This window comes from Felis catus, chromosome A2 (genome assembly GCF_018350175.1).
Source record: "Felis catus isolate Fca126 chromosome A2, F.catus_Fca126_mat1.0, whole genome shotgun sequence".
In the NCBI taxonomy this organism is placed as follows: Eukaryota; Metazoa; Chordata; class Mammalia; order Carnivora; family Felidae; genus Felis; species Felis catus.
In genome coordinates, this window is record NC_058369.1 from 57,867,711 (window position 1) to 57,888,276 (window position 20,566).

The 20,566-nt window shown below is 60.2% G+C and overlaps 1 protein-coding gene across 6 annotated transcripts in view; it reads right to left on the reverse strand.

The window, feature by feature from the left end:
* Positions 1–2,509: 2,509 nt before the first annotated feature.
* Positions 2,510–20,566, reverse strand: part of EEFSEC (eukaryotic elongation factor, selenocysteine-tRNA specific) — a 262,800-nt gene continuing 244,743 nt past the window's right edge. For 4 of the 6 annotated variants that reach the window (XM_045052028.1, XM_045052027.1, XM_045052032.1 and 1 more), the window contains exons 7-8: positions 3,490–3,661; positions 2,510–3,059 (exon numbers count right to left, since the gene is read on the reverse strand). In XM_045052028.1, the coding sequence (XP_044907963.1) occupies positions 2,900–3,059; positions 3,490–3,661 (332 nt within the window). In that variant the 3' untranslated portion in view covers positions 2,510–2,899. Of the gene's footprint in view, positions 3,060–3,489; positions 3,662–19,404; positions 19,648–20,566 lie in introns of those variants that run through there. The other 2 variants (XM_023250076.2, XM_045052029.1) reach the window with 2 other exon arrangements.

Here is a 20,566-nt window from a genome sequence, read left to right on the forward strand (position 1 = left end):
CCCCCCCCGCCCAAAGCAGGGTCCCAGAAGGCACCTCTTTCCAAGGACACACCCAAGGCCTTGAGGCAAGGGTGTCATCCAGAGCCTAGGCAATGGCACCGGTCGGCTGAGCCCCAGCTCCCACCACCTCCCCCATCTATAATTGAGGCGATGCTTCCCAGACCACATTCCCAGATTTGGGGAGTTTCCGCCTGTGATGGTGGCTGCAGTGTGCTTGTACTCTCTTCTGGAGCACCTAGGGCTGGTGGGAGAGCCAGGGGAAGGGGGCCACTGCCCGTCAGAATGCCCCTGGGCGCTGGCCCCCGCCCCTGTCCAGCCACCCTGGCTGCCCTTCTCCTTCAAAGGCTGTGCCCTGGCCCAAGCCTGCTAATGGGTGCTCGGGTTTCTTCCGATGCCAGGCCCGATAGGGGCTTCTCGGAGCAGGCCGCCTCACCGCACTCTCTGTGGGGGGGGGGGGGGCTGAGGCTTCTGGGAGTCAGTCACACCCCGGGCGGCTCTCCCTTCCCCTCTGAGCCCGCCTCCTTCCCTGGGCTTTAAGGAGTGTGATCTTCAGGTGAGGTGGGAGGCAGGGAGACAGGTGCAGGTGGCTGTGGGGATGGTCACAGAAAGATGTTTGATTTGGCACACAGCTGGGCCTGGGGCGGCCCGCACCACTGGTCAGGGGTTTGTAGGCCCCTCACCTTCCTGTGTGAGACCCTGTGTGCTGGTCCCATCCTCAGGGCGGTGGGTAACACGATGGGCCCAGTACCTGAAGAGCCCCACAAAACAGCTGCTTCTGTTCTCATTTTATACGTGGGGACACTGAGGCACAGAAGTTAAAGGACTTGCCCAAGGTCACACAAGCAGAGAGGCCAGACAGTGGCTTGAGTCCACGCTATCTCCCTCTCCCCCATGGATCTGCCCCCAGAACTAGGTCCTGCTCAATGGGCACCCCTCTATGCCTGCGGGGGGTGGGGGTGGGGCTCTGCTGGCCACATGATGTGGCCAAGGGCAGGACGGGGCAGGGGATACCCTGGAGGTGGGTTCAGGTGGAGGACCCGGAGGCACAGAGAGGAGGGGCAGCTGCCCAGGGAGCAGTCACCGAGCCCAGGGCTACTCTTGCAGGGACGCCCAGAAGGGGCCCAGAGGGAGGGGCCAGCCTCACACCCCTCGGTCAGGGAGGACTCGGCCGGGCTGGGGGGCACCCAGCAGCTCTGGCCTTAGAGTTCCACGCTGGGGATGAAGCCGGAGGGAGTTTCCTCCTCTAAGGGGCAGGGCCTGGGGAGACCCCAGCTCCTCCCAGCTGTGTCCACTCCAAAGGGTTGAGTAGGCACGGGAGGTGGCCTGGGGGGGGGCCTGGACCCTGGCCTGCAGAAGGCTGAGGGCCAGGCAAGAAGTGCCACTGCTGTTACTGGAGGTGTCCCCTCAGGCGGTGGCAGTGAGGCTCTAAGGAACCACTGGACGGTCTGCAAGCAGTGCCTCCCTCTCCCTGCACCCAGCCCTCTCCCAGTTCATTCTCAGCCCGGGGAGAAGTGGGGGCCGGGCCTGAACTCTCCCAGCCTCCAGCCCTCAGCTGTCGCTCCTGACTGCTGTCCCTGGCCTGGCCTAACGGTCGGTCCCTGTGAGGGCTGGGGAGGCCTGCTGGCCAGCTGCCCTCACACGTGCCCTTCGAGCACGCTGCCGCCTGTGGCCCAGGCCCCGCACATACAGCGCGTCCTGCACGCCACTCCCTTCTCCTCTCTGCCCTCAGCCCCAGGACCGCACCCCTCCAAGCCCGTGGATTGCCACCGCCCCCCGTTAGTATCTTTGACGCTAGTTCTGCAAGTTAAAGCACAATGCACCGATCACCAGGATAAAAGGGTGGCCCCTGCGTCTGTCTGGAGGCCAAATCAAGGAACACCAGCGCGTCTGTTTGTCTACAGATGTCTTTAAAGGCTTTGATTTCCCCTCATTAAGTTGGTTTCACCATCTCACTCTTTCCCGAGTATCCACAGCTCGGGTGGCGGGGTGGGGTGGCCTGGCCTGTGGGGCAGAGGCAGAGGAGCTGAGCGGGGGCTTCCTGGGCTTTGGAGAGGCCTGTGCTCATGGTTCCTGGCCCACCGTGTACTCTGCACAGGGCTCCCTCACCTGCCTGCACCTCCACACCCTGGGGAGTACGGACCCCAAGCTCAAGGGCTGAGGTCTAGGGACTCCTGGTGTGGGAATGACGGAGCAGGCTTGCCTCTGCCCTGACACCCTGCCCGGCACCCCACGACTCCCCAGAACCCCATGTGTGCCCCTCCTGGCAGAGCCCTCTCAGGACCTGGCTGCCTAGAGCACCCCCATGTCTCTCAAGGCCCAGGAGACCCCAGGGGCCACCCAGTCTGGCCTAGGGGCCTGACACCCTGTGGATCCCTCTGCCCCCCTGGGCTCTGAGTTCTGGTCCCTCCCCCAGCTCCACTCTGGGAAGGAACCCTGGCAATTCCCTTGATATTCCCCTTAGGAACAGAGGTCAGGGAACACTCCCAGTGAAATCACAGAGACCAGCAGAGAGAGCAGACACCACAGGACATTTATTTGCAGCTGGCAAGTGCCAGGCCACCTGGGGTCAGGGCATGGATTGGCCCTCACATGGCTGCCGGCTGGGCAGCTGGGGAGACACTGGCCACCAGTAGGTGGGAGGGTGCCAGGGTGGAGGGACAGACCCTCTCGGCCCCAGCACTGGTGACACCGCCCCCGCATCCTCCAGGCTTCTCAATGGGGCTCCGTGCCAGGCCCGGGGGCCCGTGCCTCGAGAGTCATGGGGAGGGATGTACTAAAGGGGGTCGAGGCACATCTGGTTGGGCATTTGGCATCGCGGCCCAGCCCGGGGCCTGGGCAAGGTGGCCCCGGGGGAGGTCACTGGAACGTTCAGGGAGATTGGACCATGCGCTTGTGGGTGTCAAAAACGTAACGCTTGAAAGACAGGCTGAGGGCCACGTGCTGTGTGGGCTCGGGCCGCTCTGCCCCCTCCTCCTGCTTGGCTGCCTCCCCTCGTCCGGCCCGGCCCCGCTTCTTGAGGGTGGGCGTCAGGATCTTCTTGGACTCGGGGCTGAGGCCACCTGCAAGGCACAGAAAGAGAGCCTGTTAGCCTGCCGCTCCCTAGCCTGCCCCCTCACCGGCCCGGATGGGCACACACCTGAAATAGCACATCTCCAAGTCCCCTTCTCCCAACTCTGCAACACCCTCACGCCCGCCGAAGCCGAGCCAGGACCCCCGTGCCACCTTGGCAGGCTCGCCCCCTTCTACCTCCTTCCCCAGCCAACGGACCCCTGAGGCCTATGGTCCACTCTGCCACCTAAATCCCTGCATCCTGGCCCCTCCCCGCACCACGCTAGTCCACGGCAGATCTGTCCAGCTTGGAGCTCAGCAGGGCTCCCTGCCTCCGTTTCCCAGTCCCTTGCCCACCCATACACTCTGCACTTGGCTCACACTTGGTGGCCATGTCCTTCTCCTGCTCTACATGGTCCTGCTGTCTCCCAGAGCACTCACATTAAAACACATGCACTGAAGCTTGACTTTGAGGCTCCCTGGGCTAGGAGTTCTCCAGCTGCCCCTGGGGATCCATTCTCTGCTCCTCTGTGTGCCTGGGAGGCTGGCCTCTGCAGAAGGCATATGGGCTCCTGTGGCCCTCTGGTTTCTGGTTGGGTCCAGCCAATGGGAGCTCCAGTGGATCAGAGGACAAGAGGGAAGAGCAAATGGAGTGACGATCCCTGCTCCCTAAGACCGGAGCTCCTGTCGGGGGTCCTTCCCCCTGGGCTCTTGCACACGCTGTCCCATGCAGGGTGGGGGTGGCCCCTACTCCTTCCCACCACATCTTACCGGCTCCTTTCAACCCCCCTCTGGCCACTCCCTCCATTGCATACAGTGTACAGACTTTATATTCACTCCCTCTGGACAAATGATTAAGTGGAAATCAGTTTCCTGCTGACAACCCTGACTCAGACCAACCCCAACTCTTCCGGCCCCTTCACCCACTGCTTTTGCACTTTCCCTGCGGCCCTGAGGAACACACGACTGTCCCTGGGCTCCCCAGCGTCACACTTGTGGGCCTCTGCAAATGCTGTTCCCTCTGCCTGGGACGCCCTTCCCCTCCTTGCTAATGGGAAGAAACCCTGCTCATCCTTGAACAGCAGGCTTGCTCTGGGGCTCGTCTGTATGAAGAAACTGCTTGGTCGTACCATGGTGCGGCCTCTTCAGGGGCTGCTGGCCAGGACGAGCACTCGGCTGCCTCGAGCATAGGGGCCGAGGCTCCGGCTCACCCGAGGCTGTGGTCAGACCTCGGACTGGCCCGGCACAAGCAGAGCTCCCTGGGGCAGGCGTTCACCCTCTGAGGCCACTCACGACCCCACTGGGGGAACCTGGGGGGAGCAGACTGGCAGGGCTGTTGGGGGGTGAGCTGAGGGGGCACCGTGAGACTTGCATGGGGCAGGGAGGCCCAGCGGGCGGCAGCTCCTGGAGCGGCTACGGGGAGAGCTGGGTCCAACCCTTCTTCCCCTGGGGAGAGGCCAGTGGGGTGGAGTCCAGCCTACACTGTGCTTGCTAAAAGAGGGGTCCTGGCAGGCCTGTGTCCCCCAGAGAGGGCGCTTACTTCTAATAGGCACAGAGGGGTCGCATCAGCCAGTGGACCCAGAGGCCGGGTGTCTAGAGCTGGTGGGAAGTTGGGGGTAGGCACCAGGCGGAGGGCTCCCCTCCCTGCATGCCCCGGGGCGCCCTGATCTGCATCTGCCAGCACGTGAAGGGTGTCCTCCTTTGCCCCAGTGCTGGCTGGGTGCCAGCTGTCTGCCTGAGACGGAAAGGCAGATGTGCAGCTCTGGAGGACCTTTGCACATCGTGTCTTAACCAGCTGGGGGCTCTGGGCGGCAGCGGTGGGTGGATTCTTCTGGCTTAGACCAGGCACTCACGCATGCTTGCTGAAGATGTCAGCAAGCCCTTCATCTTACAGATGAGAAGACAGAAGGCCCCATGGAGGGCTCCTCTAGGCCCCACAGAGGGTCCGGAAGAGCAAGGATTTGAACTCTGGGCTTGCTTCTGATGGCAGATGCCGGCCAGCCCAGCCCTCAGTGGGGGTACCCCTTAAGCAGACGCCTGAAAATGGTTGTGCAGGGGACCATCGGCTATGGAGCATCCTGTACTGGCCCTGCAGTTCCCTGATGTTCAGAAAGGTGGCCAGGAGGCTGCTTGAAGGGACACGGTACGGTCTGTTGGGGAAGTTCTGCCTCCTCCACGAAGGACTCTGTCTCCCTGTCCACAGGCCTCTCAGAGCCTGCACCACCTGCATTGCCCAGGAAGGCTGGGACTTGTGGCCAATGTGAATGGGGCTCTGGGACGCTAGGAGCCTGTGGGGCCCCTAGCATGGGGAGCCACCCTCTGGCTGCGCAGCATGGTGTCTGATCACAGGCCCCACACCCAGCTGGTCTGCGTGCCTCTGGGATGGGGCGTGGGAATGGCCCCGGGCCAGGCCCCCAAGCAAGCACCAGGCCTGCAGGTATCTGCCTCCCTGAATCGGAGCCCTGGCCTTCCTTCTGCAAACAGAGAAGGTGGCTGGCACCAGACCCTGACAAATGGCATGGGCGGCCTGTCTCCCTGTGGTGCCAGGAGGTCTGATGGCTGAAGAGGCGCGGGGCTCCCCGGCGTCTGCGCCGGGCTGGGGAGACAGGCGTGGCCCAATCGGCGGTCCATCTCGCCCGCGCTGGCTCTCATTACACACGGTGCATACCTCGCACGGCCCAAAGCAGGCAGAGCCAGAAAATCTATCTGGCACAGGCAAACATGTGGCCGTTTAATTGCTCTACTGAGATGGTCAGGCTCCTTTACCTCTGCTCCATTTGGGGTGGCCTGGACACAATGCCCAGAAAGCCTCCCCAACGCGGGCCTGTTCTCTGGTGCTGCCGAAGCTGTAGGATTTGCGGAAAACGTCGCTGGGAGCTGCTTCGTTTTGCAGTGGCTTTTTCCTCCCCTTAGCCAAACAGCCAAAGCAGGGAAATGAAGGGCAGGTCAGGGCGTCGGGGGTCGGAGCTGCTGCCCACCTAATCGCCGGGCTTCTCCCAACCTGCCCCTGTGTCTTTCAGTGAAAAACGCTCACAGGAGGCTCTAGGACTGGAGATGACAGCGGTGAACACGCAGACCAGGGCCTGGCCCCCCCAGAGTTTACTAGTCCGAGAAGAGGCAGAGGGGAAACAAGCCCGCAAGATAATCCAGATAGCCACTGCGGCCATCAAGGAAGCAAAAGTGCTGTGTCACCAGGAGGGGAGGATGGCCAGGTCGCTTGCACCCAGGGCAGGCTTTTCTGAGGAAGAGTTCCGAACGGGGACCAGGTGACAGGGACTGGCCGCACGCAGACCTGGGCAAGGGTCTGCATGCAAAGGGAGTCTGCGTGCTGGGTGGGAATGAGCGTGACGCTCGAGTATGGATGAGGACGTGTGGCTACAGGGTGACCGCAGCTTACCGAGTCCCCATAGTGCTCCCTGTGTGCCAGGCTCTTCGGGAGCCCAAATCAGGGAGGGTCCCAGGGACCTTTGGGGGCTCAGAGTGGTGAGGGATGTCCACCCGCCCAGCATCCACCAGAGCTCCCCACACTTCCTGTGCGCCCTGGGGATACAGAGGCAAGCAGGACGGTCCCACTCTCATGGAGCTACCGTCTTCTCTTAGGGACCTCCCCCTGAAGCACCCTCGAGAGGCCCCATGGGTTGGGTAGCCATGTGTCGCCCCTCCTGGGATGGCCCCTGACGTTGGGAGCATGTCTGGAGCTCCCGGCCTCTGACTTCTGCATCCCTCTTCTCCCACCCGAGCTGGCCTGCATTGTGTCTCTGAACTGTCCCCCTCACCTGACACACCAGGTGCATTCCCACCTCAGGGCCTTTGCATTCACTAGTTCCTCTGCTGGCAGATCCACCCCAGGAGTTCCAGTGGCTCCCAGGCCCGCCTCCTTCTAATCGCTGTGCAAATGACACCTCCTGGTGAGGCCTTCTTGACCACTATCATCCCCTCCTGCCCCAACCCCCCCACCCAGTTATTTTTTTCCAATAGCTATTATCACCTTCTGACATACTGCTGTAAGTTCCTCATTTTGATGTCTGTTCTCTGCCCCTGCTGTATGCACGTCCTACCACGGCAGGGATTTTTGTCTCTGCATGCACCGCTGCAAGCCCAACACCTAGAACACTCCCTGGCTCACGGGAGGGGCTCAAAGAATACTACGAATGAAAAGTGCTGGAAGACACCCTCTGAGACCCTGCTGGGTGAGCACTGGCTACTAAGCTCCCCAAATGGTCACCGCATGGACCCAGCCACCTACTTCTAGGCATTCCGTCCCAATAAGCAACCTGAGATTTGTATACACAGATGTCACTACGCGTGCGGGTGCTTGACCCCCACAGCCCAGTGTGGAAGAAACTGAGGCCCGGGAGAGTGACAGGCCCCAGGTCACACAGGTCTGGAGAGGCAGAGCTGGACTTGTGAGGCTACCCGATCCCAAGGTCTGTGTGCACCACGGAGGAGGTGCGTTGGCCTGTGGAGTTACAAGGGTGCTGAGACCCGTGGGAGGGCAGTCAGGACGGGATTGGCATGCATTTACTGCGGCAGAATATTCTGGGAGGTGAAGTGACACCTGAGAAGAGTTCACAGTTACACAAAGGCAAACTTAAAAATTAACTGAAAAAAAAAAAAAAAGAAAACGCCACAGGAATACAAATTTGTTGGAAGAGTTCTGCTCTAACTCTGGGATGCAGAAAGACTAGAAGACTATCCACCAGGCCGTCAGAGATCGGGGGTAAGTTACAGGCGATGCTCTTCTTTCTACTTTTCTCCACTTCCCGAGGTTAATACTGTGAGCCTGGGTGCTCATGGGGCCATCTCCTACGGGCCACTGGCATGGCCTCCTGCACCCAGGCCCAGAGGAAGCGGAGTGCCACCCAGTGCAGTCTGGCTGCTTAATGCATGGCCACAAGGGGAGGCAGCGGGGAGGGAGGAGGGCTCCAGGGGGGCGGGCAGGGGAGGAAGGGGAGGCTGGGGAGGTGGCTGTCACCCCGGGCCAGGTCTCGTCTCCACGTCCTGGTTAAGGCTGCCGTGGGCCAGGAAGCTCACTGCCATCTCTGGGCCAATGGCGTCGTCTCTGCAGTAATCCGGCCCCATGAAGGACGAGCTGAGCACCACCTCAGGCCATGCTCATGGCTCCTTTGTGGCCACTGAAAGCCCACGGTTTCTGACGCTGCTGCCGCATCAAGGGCAGTAACTGGAAGGCACAGGCTTAGGGTATCACTCTCCACAGCCTCCTGAGGGTCTGCTCCTTGCTCCCCAGCCTTGCTGCCCTGTCCCCCGGGGGGCCTCCTCCCGGGTCCTGCTCCCCCCGTGGAGGGGCTGCTCGGAGGCACATACGGAGCTCTGGGCTCCAACAGGACAAAGTCTATGGCCTTGCCTGGCATCCAAGACCCTGGGTCATCAGGGTGTACCTCCCTCTACGCCTCACCCTCTGCTTCCTCTCACTCCCGTTCGGCTTACACTCCAGCCCGCAGAAATCAAGCAGGGCCTCCGACGACTTCCCTTTGTCTGGGAAGCTCCTCCACGCCTTTCCTGTCTGGCTGACGCCTACTCTGCCACTGTCTCTGTCAGAAGGCTTTCCCTCACCTGCCCCAGCAGAGCAGATTCCCTCCTGGAACCCTACTTGGCATGACGTTTGCCTTTTTTTTTTTGGAGAGAGGGAGCACGTGTGTGTGTGTGTGTGTGTGTGTGTGTGTGTGTGTATATGTGCACATGCGTAAAATGGGGGAGGGGCAGAGGGAGGAGGCGGTGAGAGAGAAAGAAAGAGGGAGAATCTTAAGCAGGCTCCATGCTCAGCGTGGAGCCCGACACGGGCCTGAGATTACGACCTGAGCCAAAATCAAGAGTCGGATGGACATCTAACCAACTGGGCCACTCAGGCGCCCCAATGTTTGCTTTCTGCATCCATCTCCCGGGTGGCCTGTTGGGGGGACTGCCTCTTCGGTGCTGGGCACAGGGCCTGGCAGGTGGGCTCAGGGAGGGTGCGCCAGGTGAAGGCCAAGGGAAGGAGCAGTCTCGCCCAGGTGTGCAGGGCAGCGGAAGTGAGAGAAACGCTTCCACAGAGCCTGTGCCTCCAGACTAGGAAATACGTGTCTGCAAGGTCATGGCCCAGGAAGCCCAGGCTCAGACAGCAGGCCCCCTGCTCCATGTGAGCAGGAACGTGGCTCCCTACCTGGCAGGGTGGGCACAGAGCTAAATGAGCTCCGTGTGTGAAGTTCACACCGTGGCCGTTGCTCCACAGGGAGACCTCTCTGCTCCTTCTCCCCAGACCTCAGGATTCCCGGAGCTGGGCTGCCCGATCCATTCTCCAACAAGCCCAGCCTGGGATGCGGTGGGGGCGGGTCGGCCTGACCTCGGGGTGACGCTGCTAGCCGTGGCTTTCCTTGGGGACACTCTCCCAGGGCCGGGCTGGCCTTTCTCACCCAGTGCCAGCTCCACACAAAGGCACAGTGGGCTGGAGGCTGCTGGGTCTTGGCTTGGGCCGGGGGTAATCAGGGAAGAATGCGGGAAGCACAACAGTTTCCCAAGCCCTGGCCGCGGGTGCCGCCCTGACATGGCCATCAAAGGCCGGCAAATTGCCTCCAATTGCTGGCGTCGCTTTCATGTTGGGGGCCAGACTGGAAGAAGGGCCTCCACGCTGGTGGGCGGCCTGCACCCCCCAGTGGGAACTGAGCCCTTGCAAGCAGCTTGGGGTCAGCGGCCCCCTCGGTGGCCCCGTGGGGCTGCAGCCAACTCCAGCCGCCCCAGCTTCCCCTCCTAGAACAAGCAGCTTTGGAAAGAGCCGAAATGACAGGGCAGAAAGAGAGTCGGGGTAAGGGGCGGTGGGGGGGAGCCCTTTTTAGGGTCAGTATCCTGGTGATGACAGAAGGGCTGGGGAGCTCAGAGGGACATGCCTGGCAAGCTGGGCTGGGCTGACATATGGGATGGCCGAGACGGATGGCCACAGAGGGCCTTGAATCCAGCCAGGTCCTGAGTCTAGACTGGATGCTTGGCCTGGGAGCAAGAGGGGCTGCCCAAAGGAGGGGACCTCTGTCAGCGAGGTGACCCTGAGCAGCGAGGCTGAGGTCCTTCAAACAGCATGGCTGCACCATTACCCAGTGGGATCCACCGTCAAACTTCACCTGAAGAAAGGCGTCTCTGCATGCCTGCCCTGTTAACGAGGCTGCCTTGCACAGGTCACAGGTGGTCACAGGAGGTACGCGTGGCACAGTGCCTGATGAGACCTCTGATGTGGCTAATGTGGTGGCTTGTGCAGGATGTGCTGCTGAGGGCGAGGCTGGAGGACAGTCTAGCTGGGAGTGGGCTGCAGGGGGTGGGGAGGGCACAGAAACCGGAGGCGGACTCGGCCAGGGCGGTAGTGGCCATGAAACAGGGCGGGGTCCTGTTGTGTCCGATTTGCACAGGGCTGTTGCTGCCGCCCCATCCTGCAGGGACATCGAGGTGCAAGGACTTGCCCGCGGCCCTGCTGTAGCTGGTGGTGGAGCTGAGATTGGAACCCAGATCCCTCTGCCGGCCAGTGGCCCAGGATGGCGTGGGCCCTGTACAAGCTTAGCTCTGACAGCGCCAGTGGAGAGGAGAGGCCCAAGGAGGACAGGCCTGGTTTTCAGCGCAAGGCCCAGAGGCGAGCTGGTGCTGGGAGGGCCTAGCGGGTTAGGGAGAGCCTGGCTGGCCACAGGAGCCAATAGGAAGGTTGCAGGGGAAGAGAGGAGAGAATGGCCGAGAGGGACAGCCCTTGGGGACACCAGTCGGCTGGCTCCCTTTGCTGGGGCCCCTGACCTCATCTGTGAGAGGTGCTGGTGACTGTGGAACCCTCCCGCCATCTCTTTGTCAGCCCTGGTTTTCCGCATTTATCCTTGGGAGCGGAAGCCTTTAACGTGCTGCTTGGGGCTGGGAAAGCTGCCTGGTTTTCTCTCCTTTCTCTTCCTGCTATGGATCCCGTATGTAAACAAAGATGCAATTTGCTTTAAAAAGATAAGGTGATTAAGTTTTTATCAGACATGTACTCCGCTGTCCCTGCAACAAAGGGAATTAGGGGAAGGCGGGCGACAGAACAGGCCCTTTATTGGAACTGCGCTTTCTGAGGCTCTCGAGCGCACACTCGACGGGCTCCACGCAGCCCCTTTGATTGGGTGGAGGCGAGGCAACGGGCGCCCACACCCCCATTTTGATGTCTTAATGTTGCCTAATTCCTCCTTTAATTTATATTAAGCTTCTTAACAGCAATGATGAATTCTTCAAAAACAAAAAAGGACCCTTTGCACAAATCTTTCCCACACCGTGTAAATTGAAATTATAATGTAGTCAAGCCTTTGGAGATTGGGGGTGCGCGGGGAGGGAAAACCAGTGCATTATGTGGAAGGAAGGACTTTAAGGCAAAAACAAAGCCATTCTGAAAAAGGCAATGACTTGGTCTCAAGAATCAGAAGCTCAGTTATTAGAGGGGCAGCCCAGGAGGAGGAAAGTTCCCTGTCACTCAGGGGGACAGTGAGGGGGCCGCTGGGGTGGGGTTGGGGGCGTTCTGAACTACCCAACACCATCCACTGTTGGCTCCCACCTGTTCCTCACAGGGGCGGCCCAGCACTCACCTGGGGCAGGGCTTCATCCCCCTAAAGTGGCTGTGGGGGGTCACTGAGGCTTATAGTCCCAGCAGCCAGGGGCTCCACATCCCATCCAGGTCACGCCTGGCGTGCAGCCCAGAAGTTCAGGTAGGGTTCAAACCTCTGCTTGACTCTGAAAAGCCCCAAGTGGGGAGCCCGCTCCTTCCCAAGTGGGGAGCATCTCTGATGGCTGGCCTTGTGCTCCATGGGGGCCCCTTCCCTCAGTGTCCCTCCAGGCCCTGGCGGAGGGCCTGGCACTAGGGCCTCAGGCACTGGCCTCTGGGCATGAGCCACCAGGCTGCTCTCCCACCAGCTCCTTCTGATCTGCCTGTCGCCGAAGAGATGTTTCCAGAACAAAATCCTGATCATCCCTCCCAGCTCAGAATCTTCCGCCATTCCTCAGGCAGGTGTCCAAATTCCTCCAGCTGGCTCCCCACCTTCACCACTCAACCCTACACAGCCCCCAACCCATCACAGGCCCTTTGCACTCACCCCTGCCTGGGAGCCCCATCACACCCATTCACAGGCCTCACAACTCACCCCTGCACAGGGCTCCCCACTCACCCTACCCTGGCTCTGTACTGGTGTTCCCTCATCTTGGGGTGACTCACAACACTCGTCTACCTGGCAAACCTCACTCCTTTGGCTTTTCAGCAAAAGTTTTAGCATCTTGGCTCGGCCTTCTCTGCTACCTTCCAGGCCTGTATCCTCCAAGGGGACCAAGGCTTTCCACAAGCGGACCACGTCTAGACCCTGTGTCCTCAGGAGACAAAGTGCGGCCTGCAGCCGTGGCCAGCAGCCCCAGGAAGGGGGACTACCGGTGACCTAAGCCTGCTCCCACTCTGCCTCGTCTGCCAGTGGGCTGGGCCCTGGCGGCTGGCTCTCTCCCAAGGATGACCGTCCCCAGGGGGTCAGGGCTCACCCACCTGACCGTCTGGTTCCTAATCACCCTCTCACTGCTGGACAGCCAAGTCAGGCCCTGTCAGTTCACAGGAGGCTTGGGGAGCAGGAGGCCGGGCAGCTGGGCTGCTAGAGGAGGCAGGAATGTGCACTGGCCCTTTCCTCCAACATGTCCCGTACGCCCAGATCTAGAGGCTGGCTCCTCAGCACCCAGGGGGCTTGGACCCCAGTCCCAACCCCTGGGCTCACATTCCCCGTCAGCACAGGCAGTACAACCGCGTGGGTGTGCCAGGCACGGTCGGGGGGCGGGGGGGCTGCGGGTGTTGGTGGCTGCGACCCGGGGATGGAGCTGAGCTGCCTCGGAATAGCAATTTCCAGAAGGGGAGCCTAGACAGCAGTGTTCCCAGGGACTCCTTCTGGCTGGCTCTCTGGGCTGAGGTTTGAAGTCTCTAGGTGGGGAAGGCTGGCTGGAGCTTAGGGCCCAGGTCTGCCCTGGGGGGAGGGAGGGAGCAGGGGTGAGGCAGGCTTCGAAGGTCAGTGGCTGGGTAGGGGACTGGCTAGGTCGCTTTGCCTCTACTTCTGCCACCACTATCATAGGGACTGCTTAGCTAGTGTCCTTGTCAACATACCATCCAGCCAGGTGGGTTCAGACAGCATCTCATTCAAGCCTCCAGACATCCTATAAGTCACTTTGTAGGCAGGGAGGTGACTGCCCAAAGTCACACAACAGTAAATGGGGAGTAGCACTTTACATTCGAGCCTGTGGCTTTACACAGCTGTCTATCCTGCTGCAGGTCTGGGAGTCTGGCTATGGGCCTGGCCGCCCCAGAGCCCCGCTGCTTCTCACTGGGAACAAAGCAGCAGGGACAGCAATGCCATGGGCAGGGGGGCCTAGGGGGCTACTACCCCTGAGGGTGGGGAGGAGATGGCAAAAGGCAAGGGCATTGACATGACTGGGGGACCACCCTGACTTGGGCAGCAGGCACCTCTCACCCGGCACTCCCAGGCCAGGGCAACCAATGTGGGCTGGGCCAGGTGGGGGACCTTGTCTCCAGAGACTTCCAGGGATGAGGCCTCACGTGCCTCTATGTTCTGGATTCCAGAGGTGGGGGGGACACTGCTGGAGCTTGGCCACTGCCTAGGCAGACTCTGAGAGCGGTCTTAATGGCAGAGAGGGGGTCTGAAGTAGAAAGCCCATCTTGTGTGAGGCAGGCCTGGCCCAAATTGCCCCAAAGATGGGCTCTGGCCAGTTCTCATAATGCTGAAAACACCATCAATGGTCACCCTAGCTAACGTTCACTGTGCCTTTCTTACATCCTGTTCGTACGGCTTCTCCACTCCACAACCGCTCCCTGGGGGTTGGCTCTATTTATACACAGAGGCACAGAGAGAGCCAGTACGTGCCCAAGGCCACACAGTGAAGATGTGGTAGGCTGAGCTCAAACGTGCAGTCTGGCTTCCGAGCTGGACTCTCCTCTGCTGCATTGCGTCAGAGGTGCACCGTGGGGCCACCCTCCAGCACTGGTCCTGGCCCCCAAGACCTCTGTCATGGGTGGACATGAGCTCGTTTCCCTGACTGTTACTCTGTGAGGGCAGAGACTAGATCCCAGAGCCTGGCTCAGCGTCTGGCCAGGGAAGGATCAGACAAGCACTTTTCCGTGTCTCAACCTGCTCAAGGAGGGTACAGTATTCACTCCATCATTCAGAGACACTGAGGCCCAGGGATATGAAATGATTCGCCCGAGGTCACACAGTCAGTGGCAAACAAGGGCTCATCCATCCTCACTGCTACTCGAATCCCAAGTTCTTTTCCAGGTAGCTAGAGGAAAGGGGTCGTCGCCCTTCTTCAGACGGCACTGCAGAACGCCACTCACAGTGAGCCATGCACACACACGCGCGCGCACACAAGCACACAAATCTCTGGACCGAGAACCCCCCGAACGGGCAGGATCCATTCCCCTCGGTAGGGTCTGTTTAGCAATCGGAACACAGTGGCCGCTGAGAAAGTCTCAGGTAATCGCCGGAGGGCAGTGACCAGGCCAAGGAGCTTGCCTAGAGACAGGCTTCGTGAGAGCTGTGCAGGCGGGGGCGGGTGGGGGATGGTGGGCAGAGACAGAGCTGAGTCCATGGCCCAGGACTGGACACCAGGCCTTGTGAAATGGGGGCCTCACCGCCCAGCTCTGAGCTGTGGTGTCCTCCTCAGTCAGGATGAGGGATGACGGGAGTAAGGCTCATGGCAGTAGCTGCTTCCAGGAGACCAAATGCTGTTCCCGGACTCTCCCCAACCTGCCCCTCCACGCAAAGACAGTGATTCGCCTCTCCTGCAGGTGCCCTCCTGCATGGCCAGCGTCTGGAGGCCAGCTGTGGGGATGGAGCACGCTTCCTGGTGGCCCCCATGGAGACTGTCCCCACCACCGAGGGAGCTGAATTTTAATGCTCCAAACACTCACTCCCTAAACGTGTACACTCTTTAACAGCAGTTAATCTTCAATTAAAATACCTAGAGCAGAAACTAAGATAACTGGTTTAAAAGGTAGAGCTTATTGACAATAAAAGTCTTCTTCATATTGCTTTTCTTTAGAAAAAAAATTCCACATATTAAAAATGTCATTTTTATGACTTGGGGGAAAAAAAAAACCTCATCCAGAATAATGAAGGCGAACAAAGGCCCTGGGAGCAGCCATCTTCCAGGGTCCATATGTGGCGTCCTGATTACTGTATCAGCCCCGTTTGCAGAGTGGAGGGAGAGGCGGGCGGGCTGGCTGTCCTCTCCAGCCGACAGCGAAGGGCGGGCGGTGAGCTTCGCTGGTCCCTATCCACACTCCCGATTTGACAGCTGCAGGCTCCAATGGTTTTACCCCCTCCCTGACCTGTGAAGACTGCAGCTGGGGTGAGCACAGGAGTGCCCCCCCCCTCCACACAGACACACGGGGCCGTGGGCACACGCACAGCCCTTCTCAGGCAGATCCCAGGCCCGGCCGGTGGCTCTCAGGCCCCGGGGAGGCTGGTTTGTGTGCGGGGCGGACCCACTCACTCGGCATGCCAGCCAACCGTCACCCTGCCAACTCCCAGCATGCTCTCTGAGGCTGGATGTACCATTACTGTGTGCACACAATGTCCATTTGATGGCTGTCTGCTGTGTGCATGGGGCACCAGACCCTGGGCTGGCTCCCGCCACCTGCACTCTCATGCCCACATGGCTGCATGCGTCCCTAACACCCAGCACAGGTACCTGCAAGTGGTGTCACTGCCCATCCCCTCCTGTATTTTACGCCATAACTGCCTCTCGGATCATTGGCCAGCGCTACCAGCCCTGGGGTTCTCTGCAGGCATGGTGGGGATCAGGTACCCTCCTCTGGCTCAGTGCTACCCCACGTGGCTGCTGATGGGCTGATGTGGACCCTCGTCCACCGGGAGGTGTTCTCCTTCTTCCAAAACACCATCTGGGGCTCTGCCCTGGGCAGGATTTAATCACGTTGTGGCCACAGGGCACAGATCCTGCATTGTGGCCTGGTGGGGGGTTACTCTACATATGGGGAGGCTGCCCCTGAGTCTGGAAGAGTATACAGGCTTTGGCTTGGAGTTCCCCCATCCAGGTGTCCCTTCACCCTCAGGAGCCTGGGCTGCAGGGGGCCTGGGGAAGACTGGCCCAGGGCTGGAGACAGCACTAATGGATCTGAGCTGGTATCTGTGGGTGTCTCTGGGCCAGTATGAACACATGGGGGGTTCCTATCTTGGAAGTGCAGCACGTATATCAGAGAACAGCTGTCATTGTGGCCCATTTCCCAGGCTTGGCCCTGCACCACAGTCAGCCATGGGAGGGTCACCGGGTCAGGAGTTCTGGGCTCTGCAGGGTACTTGGGAGATGGCTCTGTAAATCTCAGTTTCCATGTCTGTGAAATGGGCCAAACAATCCCCTGCTCTATCAGGGAGTGGAGAACAGCCCCTCGGAGAGGCCGTGAGCAGATGTGCATCAGACCTCTGGAGAGAGCCTAGCGTGGAAGGGGGGCCCCGCAGATGCACCCTGCCTCCCCAGCCCTGGAAACAATGCTTTCTTCCTCTTTGTTTTATCAAGCAAAGTTTGTGGAAGCCTCAAACATCAGGTGCCTGTGCTCTTGGTAGTGAGCAGTGAGCTGTCACACCCTGCTTTGTGTACACGGATGCACGTCTGCCACGTGTGTGGCCCTGTGTGGGTGTGACAGCAGGGGCTGAGGGGGCCCGAGGCTGGCTCAGAGGAAGACCCTGTCCTCTGAAGACCCTAACAGGCCAAGAGAAACCCAGGGGGCCAGGAGATGGCTAACACTGGCAGAGCCCAGGGGGATAGGCTGGACCTGCCATCCCCTTCTCAGATCACGGCGCCCCCCACACCAGCCAAGGGCACTCGGAGCCCCGTAGGGAGCGAGCCTGGGCCAGGTACCCACAGCATCCTGTATCACCCTCCAGCAACCAGTCAGGTGGGCACAGGTGTGGTCACCCGTGTGGCCGGGACAGTGAAACTGAACAGAATGGCCCAGGAACTCAGAGGGTGAGCACACAGCCATGCTGGGTGGGGCCCAGAGCTGGGCAAGGTTGCAGAGTAGTGGGCACACGGCCTAGCATCTCAAGGTTGGGGGCATTTTGGGGGTCATCTTGGGAGGCCGTGCCAACCCAGGAGGGGTGGGGGCTCTTCGGTCTCTCGGGAAGATGGAGGAAGCTGGTGCCCTGAGATCTGTACAGCTGGGGACTGGAGACAACTTCGTTTCTGGATTTTTGGAAGCCACGAGCACACCGGCAGACGCTGTCTCCCGAGATCAAAAGCGGCACAAGAGCTCGCCCAAGGCATGGAGTCCGTTCGCTCATTTATTCAGTCACGGTTCCTGAGTGCCAACTTGGTGTCAGGCATTGCACTGGGTGCTGGGCCTGGCAGAGCTCATGTTCCAGCAGGGAGACAGGCCTCTCAACCGAGTGAAAATGTCAGGTGTCCGTGCTGACGGTGCCTCGCAAAAGTGCCGAGAGCTTTGCTGCTTTGCAGACAGGGGCCAGTGGTCTCCCTAGGGGCCAGGCACGAGGGCCAAATGAACGAACATTCTGGTCAGGTTCCGGAACCTGACAAAAGGTCTTCACCCGCTGCTCTTGCTTCTCTGGTGGTCAGAGTTCTAACCCCTCTAACGTCCCCAGATGCAGAGAGAGGGGGACAAAAAGGTCCTAGAGGCCCCTTGCGTCTGCGACGAGCGGTCAGGAATTCCATGTGCCACTGTGCCAATCCTGCTGCTCTCCTGTCCCTGATTGTGGCCTCCCCCTGCCAAGGGGTCAAATCAGAACTGCGCAGGCTCCCACGGAGGCTGCAGGCCCCGACCTCTGGCCCCAGCCTGGCAACTTTCCACACACACACATACACATGCCGTGGGCTTCACAGTGGTTGATCCGGGGCCACTTGTCTCTCTCTGTCCCCCGCCTCATTCCTACCTCTCTTACCACACCTCCTCCACGGAGCAAGGGGAAGTGGGAGGCGGAGTGAAGGAGAGCCAGAGGCTTCCACACGACGGCACTGTGGGGCACACCTGAGCCCAGGATGGCGCACCCAGCTCTTACTGGGCAGGAGTTCGGGCCCCTGCACTGAACAAGCCCCGTGCATTTGTCTTCGTCATGACGTCGAAGTGCTAAGGCAATGTAAATCCTATCCGAGTTCTCTGAGGAGGCAGGAGAGCCCCCACTCCATGTTTTCATGAGGGAACTGACTCTCACGAGACATGGGTAGTTGTGAGGATAAGAAGAAAATTTAGGCCCGGTGCCTTCTATGTATTTATTTTTTTCAAGTTTAGTTATTTCGAGAGAGAGACAGAGACAGAGACAGTAGGGGAGGGGCAGAGAGAGAGGATTCCAAGCAGGCTCTGCTCTGCCAACGCAGAGCCCGGTGCAGGGCTCAAACTCACCAACCGTGAGACCACACGTGACCTGGGCCGAAACCAAGAGTTGCGCGCTTGACTGACTGACCCACCCAGGTGCCCCCAGTGCCTTCTATTTTCAAGGGCAGTTATTGGGGGGGCAAGATACCTATTGTACCTGGCCTCCCTGACTCTAAGAGCCCAGCCCAGGTTTTCAGCACCTTGCTTGGGCCCGCCCCCCTGAGCCACCCTACCCACCTGACTCGCAGCTCTGGCTGTTACAGCAGCAGGCCAGCAACGGGGCAAAGAGGGTGGGACTGGATCCACACGGGCCGAGGCCTGACCACGAGCGTACTAGGTGCTTACTCTCAAGGTAGGCGGCTCACCTATTCTCTCACCTGTAAGACGGGCACAATCCCTATCCCATGGGGATGAACGCAAGCGAAGACGCGTGGTGTGGAGGAGGAGCTCCAGAAGTGCCCGGCTGGCTCTCCTTTCTGGCGGCCCTGATAACCAAGGCAAATGGCAGGGGCTCTGAGAAGTGCCTGGCCAGAGTCCTCACGGGACTCTGAACTCGGGATGCTGGCGGACTCGTCACAGCAGTGGGATGCTCCGTGTGAAGGCTGACCCCCTGCCTGCCTGGCACGTGGCGAGCCCTCCCCAAACACTGGCGGCTGGATTACTGCCCAGGTCAGCGGCCGTTACTTCAGGCACACTGTGCGGTGCCCCTGGTCGCTCGGCCAGCTCACAGCCACCCCGGGTCAGATCAACTGGGCTCCAGATTCTGAGGGGGGACTTAGCCCGGACAAGCACCAGGCCCAAGGCTAGGCTCAGGCCATGTCAGACAGTCGGCGGGAGATGGGGCTCCTAGAGTTAATCCAACACTCCCCTCTCCTGAGGGAGAGCACGGCCCGCTCCCTGTCAGGGTGGGCCCGTGAAATCGCTGTGTCGAATGAAAACCAAAAGCCCTCCCGATCTTCCCGTAAGCGGGCCATGTGTATATGCTGGGGCCTCCTGTGACCGGGCAGCCAACCCCTTGCAGGAGTGTGGGGTTGGTTCCCAAGCTCCTGGGGTGAGGGATGGCTTTGCCACTGACCACCGTGTGACTCAGGATGGCCACGTGAGCTCGATGGGCTGGCTCGTCGTCTAGCAACTAGGGCCGAATGGAATATGCGTCCCAGATGGCTGGGAGGGTGCCAGGTAGGAGCAGATGGTGGAGACCACGTGTGGGTTCAATGCCCTCCGTGTCCCTGTTGGACAAGTATCAATCATCAGGTGGTGCTAACCCCCTTGCCACCAAAGCCCCTGTGCTCCCTCTGTAGATGGGTTACAAATGACCCCAGCCTGCAGCTCCTCCCCAGTGGACCATCTCTCCAGTCCACTCAGTCATTGGACAGAGCAAATGGCCTTAGCCCTCAGCTCCTGCCGGCCCCCCACCCAGAAGGCCTTTCCCAGTCCCCCGCCCAGCTGACTTGGCCTCTAAGTGGCAGCTCAAGCTGACTGTCCTCTCTGGTTCCGCCTGCTCTGGGACGCGTCCCACTGTGCAGGATAGGCTCCCAAGCTCCTGAGGGTTCTGATCCCACAATACAGAAAAGGGCGGTGTCAAGTGGACTGGGGAGATCCTGAAGATTGTACCGCAGACCATCAGCCCGGGGGATCCTCTGCCTTAAATCAGAAAAGCAGACTGGATGCCCCCCTACCCCCTTCCACTTTGTTTTCTAGACTGGGTTTCAAGGTCCTGCTGAAAGGGCATGGGCACCTAGACATGGCAGGGCTGTCCTCTCTCAGCTAGACACACTAGCCATGCCACGTGAAAACACACAGTCAATGAGGAGAAGCCCGGGTCGGGGGGCACTGCACTGCGGGGAGGCCAGGCCAGGCTGGTTCCTCACTGGAAAGCAGTGAGCCTGTGGTGGGTGCTCCTTCCAGCCCCTCTCACCTCTGGATGAGTTCCGAGCTCTTGGGCCCGGTCTGCCAGCCCCCAGGGTTCCAGTGAAGCCCACCTCTGGCTTCAGCCACACCACTGGGGCCCACCCAATATGCCCTGGGCCACCCTGTTGGCTTTTCCAGCTACGTTGTGAGGGCTGCTCCTCTGGACGCCTTCTGGAAAGACCCACGGCCCTTCTCAGTCTGCATCTGCCCGCGTGCCTTTGCAGAGCCTTCCCTCTG